This window comes from Pelophylax lessonae (genome assembly GCF_965119305.1).
Source record: "Pelophylax lessonae genome assembly, chromosome: 4".
NCBI lineage: Eukaryota > Metazoa > Chordata > Amphibia > Anura > Ranidae > Pelophylax > Pelophylax lessonae.
In genome coordinates, this window is record NC_138771.1 from 650,718,820 (window position 1) to 650,730,218 (window position 11,399).

The following is an 11,399-nucleotide window of genomic DNA, read 5'->3' on the forward strand; positions in this document are numbered from 1 at the left end:
CCAATGATGGGGCACTATTCCTCCCACTGACACAAATGATGGGGCACTATTCCTCCCACTGACACCAATGATGGGGTACTGTTCCTCTCACTGACTGCAATGATGGGGCACTATTCCTTCCACTGACTGCAATGATGGGGTACTATTCCTCTCACTGACACCAATGATGGGGTACTATTCCTCCCAATGACACCAATGATGGGGTACTGTTCCTCTCACTGACTGCAATGATGGGGTACTATTCCTCTCACTGACACCAATGATGGAGTACTATTCCTCCCAATGACACCAATGATGGGGCACTATTCCTCCCAATGACACCAATGATGGGGCTCTTTTCCTCCCAATGACACCAATGATGGGGCACTATTCCTCCCAATGATGGGGCACTATTCCTCCCAATGACACCAATGATGGGGCACTATTCCTCCACTGATACCAATGATGGGGCACTATTACTTCAAATGACACCAATTATGGGGCACTATTCCTCCCACTGATACCAATGATGGGGCTCTATCCCTCCCAATGACACCAATGATGGGGCACTATTCCTCCCAATGATGGGGCATTATTCCTCCCACTGACACCAATGATGGGTCGCTATTCCTGCCACTGGCACCAATGATGGGGCACTATTCCTCCCAATGACACCAATAATAGGGCACTCTTCCTCCCAATGACACCAATAATGGGGCACTATTCCTCCCACTGACACCAATGATGAAGCACTATTCTTCCTCCTAATTCTAAAGATGGGGCATAGTTTACTCCCACTGACGCCAGAACATTTTCTACTCCCACTGGCCGCACTCTGGCCTCCTTAAAGCCTTAAGAACAGTAAACTGGCCTTTTGTTTAGAAAGTTTGGAGACCCCTACTCTAGTTCTTTAATCCTTTTCAGCCACCTTTTGGTGGCTCTTTAAGTATGTGTTAACGCCAGTAGGTGGGACGGACTTCCCAATCACATGATCACAGTTATTGGCCGTTGCAGTGGTCACTTGATCAGGAGTCGGTTCCGGCGGATCCCGATCCTAAACAAAGACCGGGAGCAGTCTGTGACAGCTCAGTCACTATGCTGGAAGCGCGCTCTCAGCAGAGAAACCTTGGTCAGCACGGATGCATTTGTGTGGCACGTGGGCATTAACACATATTTTACATGGTCAGCAAGAGGTTAAAGAAGTTTTGGGGGATAAACTTTTTAAAGTTTAGGAACAGTTTTGGCTGAAGTTGAGCAAGTTCCTTTTTATTGAAAAAAATAAATAAAATGATTGAATGCCAAATTTTTCACATGCTTGCCAACCCCGTTCAGAATTGATAAAGCTGAACTCCAGGGATACATAAAAGACACAAATGATTGCAGTTGTGTGAAGCAGCTTCAGAGAACTGGAGGTGCCGCTGCAGGGTCCTACACCTCCATCCCATTCGGTGACTCACACCAAAGGGTGTGCTGGCTGGGAAGAGCCTGTCCTGGCTCAGTACACTAGATCCAGCAACAGAAAAATGCCCCAAGCATGGCAAACCAACACCATGGGTGGGGTGAAACGCGTCGGAAGGGCCTGGATGGAGCTGGGCTGAGGCTGTGTTTACCTAGTATCTTTTGGTTCTTCCAGGCACTGCTGCTGCGACTTTCCATCTCTTAACAGTGGAGAAAGGGGGTCACTCTGCACCTCAACCATTTAAAAGACATTCTGTATACTTTTATTTGAATGCAAAGTGTCTTGTGATTGGATGAGGGTCCAATGAAGCGACCCTGTATCATCCCTGCATGAGGCAAGAAGTCGCAACAGCAGTACCTGGAAAATTAAAGCTCACACTGTATAAAGGCAATAGAATATAGTGGAGAATTTTAGCATCCCCAGCAGCCCTCTGAACATTGGATAACGATCGTTAGCGGTGACTAAGCTGGCTCAATCAAACTTCTAAAGTTTTTTTTTTTCTGGAGTTTCACTTTACAACTAAACTTTGGGATTTGTGTAAAAAACAAAACATATATATTTTTGCAGTGGAATACGGTCAGCGGTTGCACTCATCCTCATCACCTACAATGCAGGACCAATAGTCCTGCATCGTATGTGAGAACAGCAAGGTCTGCCCAATGTGCCCACAGCTCGCAGGGTTGGGGAGCACTGGAATCCTATTGTAGTGAGGAATATAATAAGGCTAGGTTCACACATGTCCGGTGCAAATTTCCCATCAGTTTTTATTCCAAAGCAGCTGTTCTGTGATTCCGCTGCGATTTCAGATATAGTTCAGATGCAAATTTTTAGAGCCAGCAGCCACCGTTGTTTTTAACAATAGCTGGTTGTTAAGGAGCGGGCTGGGAAGCAAGCCGCTGCGTCCTCAACCGATGACTCATCCGCTGTCAGCGGGTTCCCCCCCAAATCCATACCAGACCCTCATCTGAGCATGCAGCTTGGCAGGCCAGAAAACCATACCAAGCCACATGCCCTCAACATGGGGAGGGTGATTTGGGGTAGAGGTGGGAGGGACCAGGGCCTCTTCCCCCACAACACTGGCCGGTGGTTGAAGGGGTCTGCGGGCAGGGGGCTCATCAGAATCTGGAAGCCCCCTTTAACAAGGGGGCTCCCAGAACTCCACCCCATGTGAATGAGTATAGGCGCTTTTCCACTGCATGGTACGGATCGGTTTGGCGCTTTTCCACTGCATGGTACGGGTTAAAACGGTTCGGTACGGTTTGGTACAGCGGTGCTTTTCCACTACATGGTACGAATCGGTTTGGTGCTTTTCCACTGCATGGTACGGGTTAGAACGGTTCGGTACGGTTTGGTACAGCGGTGCTTTTCCACTACATGGTACGGGCTCGGTACGGCTCGCTTAAACAGTACCACCTCGGTTGGGGTTCCAAGCAGGCCGTACCTATACCATATCCCACAATCCTTTGCATGCAGCATTGATTGATTGTTTGTCACTACTAGCCACTGATTGGTCAGAGAATCGCTGTAATCCCACCCACTTACTACTTAGTGGAAAAGCAAACGGAGCCGAGTAGAGCCTATACAGTGCTGAAAGGTGCCGACTCGTACCACGCAGTGGAAAAGCAAACTGAGCCGAGCTGGGCCAAGCAGTGCCGAGTGGAGCAGAGCCGGTACTTGCAGTGGAAAAGTGCCATATGTGGGGTGCACTGTACCCCTACTCATGAACTAAAAAAAAGTGTAAAAAATAAATAAAAACACTGACAGTTCTTTTAGTAAGAGAACAAAAACCATGTCCCCCGGTGTAGGTTCAGCGTCAATCATGGTAAACACTGCCACGACCTGTAAAAAAACAACAACAAAAAGTGCTCTGTACCCGTTTCTGGCTCCTGCCGTCTGACAGCTCTGCCATCTGACAGTTCTTAAATAACCAAGGGGCGGGACCATCTGGGGACATCATTCGGTGGCCCCGCCCCTTAGTTATTTAAGAACTGGCAGACAGCAGGAGCCAGCGACGGATACAGATTATTTTGGTTTTTTTTCCCCGTCGCGGCGGCATCGTGATTGACACTGAATCTACACCAGCTGACATGGTTTTTGCTTTTTTTAGTAAAGGAATTGTCAAAAACTGTCTCTGTATTATTATTTTTGACTTTTTTTTTTTTTTTTTTTGTAAATGTGAGTATGGGGTACAATGTACCCCATACTCATTCACATAGGAGGGGGGTGGGACGGGATCTGAGGGCCCCCTTTTAAAGGGGACTTTCAGTTTCCGATAAGCCCTCTGCCCGCAGACCCCCCACAACCACCGGCCAGGGTTGTGGGGAAGAGGCCCTTGTCCCCATCAACATGGGGACAAGGTGCTTTTGGGGAAGTGGGGGGACCCCCCTTGCGATTCAGATGCATTCCCATAGAAGGCATTGAGCCTGAAATTCGCAACTGAACCGCACCGCAGTGCTCAGAAAACACACAGGACTTCTTTTTTTTCAATTTGCAGTGAATTCACACTGCCACTGCGCATATGTGAGGCAGCTCCATAGAAAGCCAGTTTGGTTCACATGTCATGCGAATCAGATGCGGTTCAAAATGCAACCAATTCTTATATATGTGAATGGATTCTAATAGATTACACCTTTTTCCTGTACCCCTAGACTCAACAAAACATTTGGTGTGTGGGTGGATCCCACTTTTAGGGTATGATTTGCAAAAATCTTAGTTCAGTTTTAAAGCCTAAAAATGGTGAGCACTAGTGATGGAAGACTCTTATTTATTTATTTTCATCTCAGGAGGAAATTCCCGTACTGCCATGATTGCAGCGCTGAGTCCAGCGGATATTAACTACGAGGAGACACTGAGTACCCTACGGTGAGTAGTTATGTAAGGTTCATCCTCCGTATGTCTCATAATAGAAGAGATGAAGTCTCTGCTCCTAATATAAGCTGTACTATGAGATAACACGATGCAGTGTTGGAAGGGGTCAGTGATAAGCAGAGGTAGCAGAGGACAGAAACGGCCTGGTCAAAGGAAGCGCTCAGTGCTTGTGAATGTACACACTTTGCTCAGTAGATTTACACCCTGGTGTGTGAATGATTTTCTTCACTTTGCAAGCTTTGCCCAAAAAAGTCAAGCAGAGGGCGGAGGGTTAATCAGCAGTATTACCTGTAGGCTCCCTCTGTATTACTCCCTCACTATGACTTGTTCTGTTCTGTGTGGAGGTCGCCATATTGGTAGAGGAGCAGGGCTTTGATTTCCCTTATCTAAACTGGATGACCCCGTGATCTCCGATAACTGCTGGGGAATATTTAACCACTTCTGGACCAGAAGATTTCCCCCCTTAATGACCAGGCCATATTTTGCGTTTCGGCGCTGCGTTACTTTAACGGACAATTGCGCGGTCATGCGACGCTGTACCCAAATAAAATTGATGTCCTTTTTTTTCCCCACAAATAAAGCTTTCTTTTGGTGGTATTTGATCACCTGTGCGATTTTTTATTTTTTGCGCTATAAACAAAAAAGTGCGACAATTCTGAAAAAAAAACTATATTTTTCACATTCTATTTAACATTTTCAAAAAAAAAATTAAAAAATCAAAATTTTTTAACATTTTAGGCCAATTTGTTTTCTGCTACATATTTTTGATAAATAAATAGCAATAAGCGTATTTTGATTGGTTTGCGCAAAAGTTATTGTGTCTACTAACTACGGGAAAGATTTAGGTCATCTTTTTTACTAGTAATGTCGGCGATCTGCAATTTTTAGCGGGACTGCGACATTGCGGCGGACAGATTGGACCCCTAACTGACATTTTTGACACTTTTGGTGGGGCCAGTGACATTACTACAGTAATCAGTGCTAAAAATATGCACTGTTACTGTAACCATGACACTGGCAGGGAAGGGGTTCACATTGTGGGTGATCAAGGGGTTAAATGTGAGCCTAGGGGAGTGATTCTAACTGTGGGGGGCGTGGCTTGTGAAATGATCATAGAGACCTGTGATCCTATATAAATGGATCATAGGGGCTCTGTAATCATTCCAGGGAGAAGAACAGTCAGCTGCGTTTACAACAGCTGACCGTTCTTCTCTCTCAATGGGGAGCGATCGCGGGTGTCAGGCGGCAATCGAAGCTGCCGGACACGCGCATCAGCTTGCCCGCTGATGAGCGCGCCACCGGCGCCACCTTGCCTCCTAGCCTTTTAAGCGCGAGCGACATTCCCCTACATTGCTTTACCCAGGAGCCGCTGCCTGCTGCAGTAAATATGCGGTAGGCAGTCGGCAAGTGCTTAAGAAATAGAAAGAAAGGTGGAGGAAGCCTAGATACACATAATAGAAGAAGCAGGGAGATGTTTGCAGTGCAGTTCCTCGGATACAGCTTCCTCTCCGGCAAGGAGAACAGTAAGTGGCACAAAAGTGACATTGCCAAATCTCACTCTGAATCTGGTGAGTCCAGCAGTCAGAAGCAGCAGAGCCTTAGATCTCACGCTGCAGAAGTGTGTCTTAAAAGTTTGGTGAATGGTATTAGAAAACAAACAAAACAGAAGATTACCAACAAATCACCTTTATTGGACTTCAAAATAATCGCCATCCTTCGCAACAACCTTTTGGCAACGTTCATAAAGCTTCTGGAAATTGTCAGCAAAAGCCTTTTTAGGAATCTAACGCAGAACCGCTGTCGCACATTCCTGGATTGCCGCCACGTCCGCAAAACATGGGCCTTTCATGACACTCTTCGGGGGGGGGGGGAGGGGGGGACAGAAGTCTGCAGGCACCGGCAATCAGTGTGGAATAGAGAGCAGCTGAGACCGAGGACTGGAATGCATGCTGGAGCGCAGCATCAGCCTCTGATGCCACAAGTCCGCGGCGCGTTTCGGAGCATGCGCAGTAGATAGAATGTCGTCCAGCGCGCTCCTTTTTGCCCTCGGTCTCGGCTGCTCTCTATTCCACACTGATCGCCGGCGCCTGCTCCTTTCATGACACTCTTCAGGTGGGGAAACAGAAGTCTGCAGGTGCCGGCGATCAGTGTGGAATAGAGAGTAGCCGAGACCGAGGGCAAAAAGGAGCGCGCTGGACGACATTCTATCTACTGCGCATGCTCCGAAACGTGTTGCGGACTAGTGACGTCACAGGCTGATGCTGCGTTCCAGCATGCATTCCAGCCCTCAGTCTCGGCTGCTCTCTATTCCACACTGATCGCCGGCCGGATCCAGTGCGATATCGCAATCAGAGTGATATCGCACCAGCATGGGCATTACTGCCCCCAATCCTCTAGACGTCCCCTGGGTAATGAGAAATACCCAAAATGCTTTGTAACATACACCATCATGTGAGTTTTTACTCTTTATCATGGTCAAAGCACAAGAGGTTCAAATTTGTAATTACCCCAGAGCTGCATACAATACCTGAGTGTAAAGAGGTTCGTATCCGCAGTACGATTAATAATAATAACCAAGATCACCCTATTCTGTCTGTTGATTGCACTATTGGTGGCATGTTGTAGTCACCCTACATTTTATTGTTTGTCATTTTTTCCCCAGATACGCCGACCGGGCAAAGCAGATCAAATGCAACGCAGTCATTAACGAGGACCCCAACGCCAGATTAATCCGGGAGCTGAAAGAGGAAGTGCTCAGACTGAGACAGCTGCTGTTCACCCAGGGACTGGCGGGTGAGTGACACCATTAAAGGGATCATTTTCCAGGGGGTCACGTAGGGGGCATGCTGCTTGGCTTGGTGATACAGTGGCATTCAACACCAGCGTCATGTGGTTAGGCTCCCGCTGACGCGTTTCGTCATAGGTGACATCATCAGGGGCGTGTTTAGTTCCCTTCGTGGTGGATGTATCGATTCCTTCTCTGTGTATATCTCACTGGAGGACTGTTTTGGAATACACACTTTGAGCGCTGCTGTTTATTTGAATTTACTGTATTATCCTCTACCAATAGGACGTTGTGCTAGCAGCTCATGGCCCACTCACTGGACTTACATTCATTTATGTTTTTCTGTCCTAGTGTAATATTTAGATCTTTTATAATCATTTAATGTGTTTAAAATGATCAAATTAAATAGAAACTGGTCGGGTGTAGCATTGAAAACAAAAGAGGAGTAAGGGGCCCTATATATGGGTAACATTGGTCACCAGGACTAATCCCCCCCTTCCAGACAGCCATAAAAAACCTGATAGAGGTTCTACCCCCTCACCAGGAGTCTAGCCTCTGCATGTAAACCTTAACAATGAACTTCCTTCCTTTCCATTTTCTCCTTTTTGGTCTTTATTACAATTAAAAGCCTTTTGCCACCATTGGTGGTGATTGGTTGTGGATGAGTATCAATGCTTGTGGATTTTCAATTCTGTACATCTCCTCTCTGTACCAGACCTGACCGTAGACGAAGGTATATCTGTCCCCGGCCCCTCACTACAATCTGCTGCGCCTGTGTCTCCGCCTCCTAAGTTGGGATCCCCACCCCCTCTATCCCCTCCCGCCGTGAACGGTCAGGCGGAGCCTTTCTCTGAGGTTGCGGAAGAAGCCGAGATCTGTACAGAAGAGGCCATAGAGAGGCTTCAGGAGACAGAGAAGATCATCGCGGAACTCAACGAGACGTGGGAGGAAAAATTACGCAAGACCGAGGCCATCCGTATGGAGAGGTCCGAACCAGAGGGTGAGGGGCATTCATGCTGGTGGGCGGAGCAATGACCGGGACTAATTGTTATCTCATCCTCAGGGAGGCACTGTTGGCTGAAATGGGTGTGGCTGTAAGAGAAGATGGCGGGACAGTGGGTGTCTTTTCCCCAAAAACGGTAATACTGATATTACTGTACGAGGCCAGTGTACACAGGCTGAAACATGCAGGCTCTGTACCTGCACACATGTGGCTATCATGGTGTGACCGGATAGGAATCATTTTGGTGTCTTGTTATGTGTGCAGATACCTCACCTGGTCAACTTGAATGAAGACCCACTCATGTCTGAGTGCCTGCTCTACCACCTAAAGGAGGGGATCACACGGTAATGTATCACTTCACTGACCGCTCTTTCTTTTTCTTTCATTCTCTACCTCTCTCTCTGGCCCCAATTTATCAAGCTGCAATAAAATGTCACCTTAAAGTGTGCATTGCATACCAAAGTGACTTCTTGGCCAGTATTCTCATTTGTCATTTTAGCATACCTTATGGAACATTGCAGCTTGATAAATTGCTTGTCTCTCCCCTCCCCCCACTTACGTTATCTCTCTCTCTCCCACCCACCCCTCTCTTTTCTCTCCATCCCCCCTCTCCTTTCTTCTCTCTCCTCCCCTCTCTCTCTCTCCTCCCCCTCTCTTCTCTCTCCTCCCCCTCTCCTGTCTTCTCTCTCCTCCCCCTCTCCTGTCTTCTCTCTCCTCCCCCTCTCCTGTCTTCTCTCTCCTCCCCCTCTCCTGTCTTCTCTCTCCTCCCCCTCTCTTCTCTCTCTCCTCCCCCTCTCTTCTCTCTCTCCTCCCCCTCTCCTCTCTTCTCTCTCTCCTCCCCCTCTCCTCTCTTCTCTCTCTCCTCCCCCTCTCTTCTCTCTCTCTCCTCCCCCCCTCGTCTCTTCTCTCTCTCCTCCCCCCCCTCGTCTCTTCTCTCTCTCCTCCCCCCCCTCGTCTCTTCTCTCTCTCCTCCCCCCCCTCGTCTCTTCTCTCTCTCCTCCCCCCCTCGTCCCTTCTCTCTCCTCCCCCCTCGTCTCTTCTCTCTCTCTCCTCCCCCCCTCGTCTCTTCTCTCTCTCTCCTCCCCCCCTCGTCTCTTCTCTCTCTCTCCTCCCCCCTCGTCTCTTCTCTCTCTCTCTCCTCCCCCCTCGTCTCTTCTCTCTCTCTCCTCCCCCCCCCTCGTCTCTTCTCTCTCTCTCCTCCCCCCCCTCGTCTCTTCTCTCTCTCTCCTCCCCCCCCTCGTCTCTTCTCTCTCTCCTCCTCCCCCCCTCTCTCTCTCTCTCCTCCCCCCCTCGTCTCTCTCTCTCCCCCCCTCGTCTCTTCTCTCTCTCTCCTCCCCCCCTCGTCTCTTCTCTCTCTCCTCCCCCCCTCGTCTCTTCTCTCTCTCTCTCTCCTCCCCCACCTCGTCTCTTCTCTCTCTCTCTCTCCCCCACCTCGTCTCTTCTCTCTCTCTCTCCTCCCCCACCTCGTCTCTTCTCTCTCCTCTCTTCTCTCTCTTCCCCCTCTCCTCTTTTCTCTCTTTCTCTCCTTTCCCCCCCCTCTCTCTCAATTCCCCCTCTCCTTTCTTCTCTCTCTCTCTCCTCCCCCTCTCTCTCAATTCCCCCTCTCCTCTCCTCCCTCTCTCTCAATTCCCCCTCTCCTCTCTCTCTCTCTCTCTTCCCCCCTGTCCTCTCTTCTCTCTCCTCCCCCCTCTCCTCTCTTCTCTCTCTCTCCTCCCTCTCTCTCTCTCCTCTCTCTCTCTCCTCCCCCTCTCTTCTTTCTCTCTCTCCTTCCCCCTCCTCTCTTCTCTCTCTCTCTCTCCTTCCCCCTCTCTTTTCTCTCTCCTTCCCCCTCTCTTTTCTCTCTCCTCCCCCCTCTCTTTTCTCTCTCCTCCCCCCCTCTCTTTTCTCTCTCCTCCCCCCTCTCTTTTCTCTCTCCTCCCCCCTCTCTTTTCTCTCTCCTCCCCCCTCTCTTTTCTCTCTCCTCCCCCCTCTCTTTTCTCTCTCCTCTCTCTCATCCCCCTCTTCTGCCCCCCCTCTCTTCTCTCTCTCTCCTCTAATCTCTCTCTCCCCCTCCCCTCTCTTCTCTCTCTCTCTCTCCCTCTCCACTCTTTTTTCTCTCTCTCTTCCTCTCCTCTTTTCTCTCTCCCCTCTCTCTCTCCCCCCTCTCTCTCCCCCCTCTTCAACTTCATACTCTCCCCCATTATCCCTATCTTCCTCTCTCCCCCTCTTACCTTCTCCCCCTCTTCCCCCCTCTCTTCTACCCTACACCCCCCCCCCCCATTCTTTGTTCTTAATCTCTTCCCCCTTATTTTCTTTCTTTCTGCCTCAACACCCCTCCCAACCTCCTCCCCCCACCTTTCCCAATCTTATCATACTGGTTGCCTTCTCCCGCAGGGTGGGTCAGGTAGATGTTGACATCAAGCTGAGTGGGCAGTTCATCAAGAAGCAGCACTGCCTATTTCACTGTAACACAAATGATAATGGAGAAGGTGCGTACAGCTGACTGGTGTGTCATTTATATATCCCCCTCTGTGTTACCAATCTCACCTCCCCATGCCATCTCTCCGCAGTCATTGTCACCCTGGAGTCCTTTGAGGGGGCCGACACTTACGTCAATGGAAAGCAGCTGACCCAACCCATGGTCCTGAAATCAGGTGAGTGACTCGCAGGAGCTCTCGTAGGGTGACTCCGGCAAAGCTAACCCATGCCCTGGTGGGGGTGACACATAGTCTTTCTGTCTGGCCTGCAGGTAACAGGATAGTGATGGGGAAGAACCACGTCTTTCGCTTTAACCACCCGGAGCAGGCGCGGCTGGAGCGCCTGGAGAGGGAGAGAAATAACGCCACGGTAGAAAATCAGACTGAACTCGTCGACTGGAACTTTGCCCAGCGAGAGCTGCTGGAACAACAAGGGATTGATATCAAACTGGAGATGGAGAAACGGTGAGACTCCTTTATTAGGAAAGCCACATTGTTGGGCAACCATCGAAAGTTGGGGCGGGTTTCTGTGACACGAGCTTCTGTCTGGCATGGGGCTATTTTTACTTTTGGCAAGAGTAGAGAGATTTGGCTGAAGCATTATCTAGCTTTGTTATAACTGATTATATCTGACCTTCGGCCTCCCTTCAGTCTTGCACAGTTGTACCTGCTCCTCTCCTGTACTGAAACGGCTTACTCTGATTTTGCTGCACACTGTGAGCTTCTCACAATGTGCATTAGAAGCTGCAGTAAGTTATATAGGACCTGCCTTACTTTCTTGCCAAAGGATGTCCAGCGTCATCTTGGTCTTTCCTTCCCAGCTTTACTGTCCCCGGCCCATACCTTTTT

The 11,399-nt window shown here is 49.2% G+C and overlaps 1 protein-coding gene across 1 annotated transcript in view; it reads left to right on the plus strand.

The window, feature by feature from the left end:
* The window catches only part of KIF1C (kinesin family member 1C), a 99,421-nt gene that overhangs the window by 76,774 nt on the left and 11,248 nt on the right, over positions 1-11,399 (plus strand). Inside the window, exons 11-18 of the mRNA XM_082254304.1 lie at positions 4,222-4,300; positions 6,969-7,099; positions 7,807-8,077; positions 8,155-8,230; positions 8,359-8,438; positions 10,468-10,562; positions 10,644-10,727; positions 10,823-11,015. Coding sequence (XP_082110430.1) covers positions 4,222-4,300; positions 6,969-7,099; positions 7,807-8,077; positions 8,155-8,230; positions 8,359-8,438; positions 10,468-10,562; positions 10,644-10,727; positions 10,823-11,015 — 1,009 coding nt within the window. The remainder of the gene's footprint in view (positions 1-4,221; positions 4,301-6,968; positions 7,100-7,806; positions 8,078-8,154; positions 8,231-8,358; positions 8,439-10,467; positions 10,563-10,643; positions 10,728-10,822; positions 11,016-11,399) is intronic.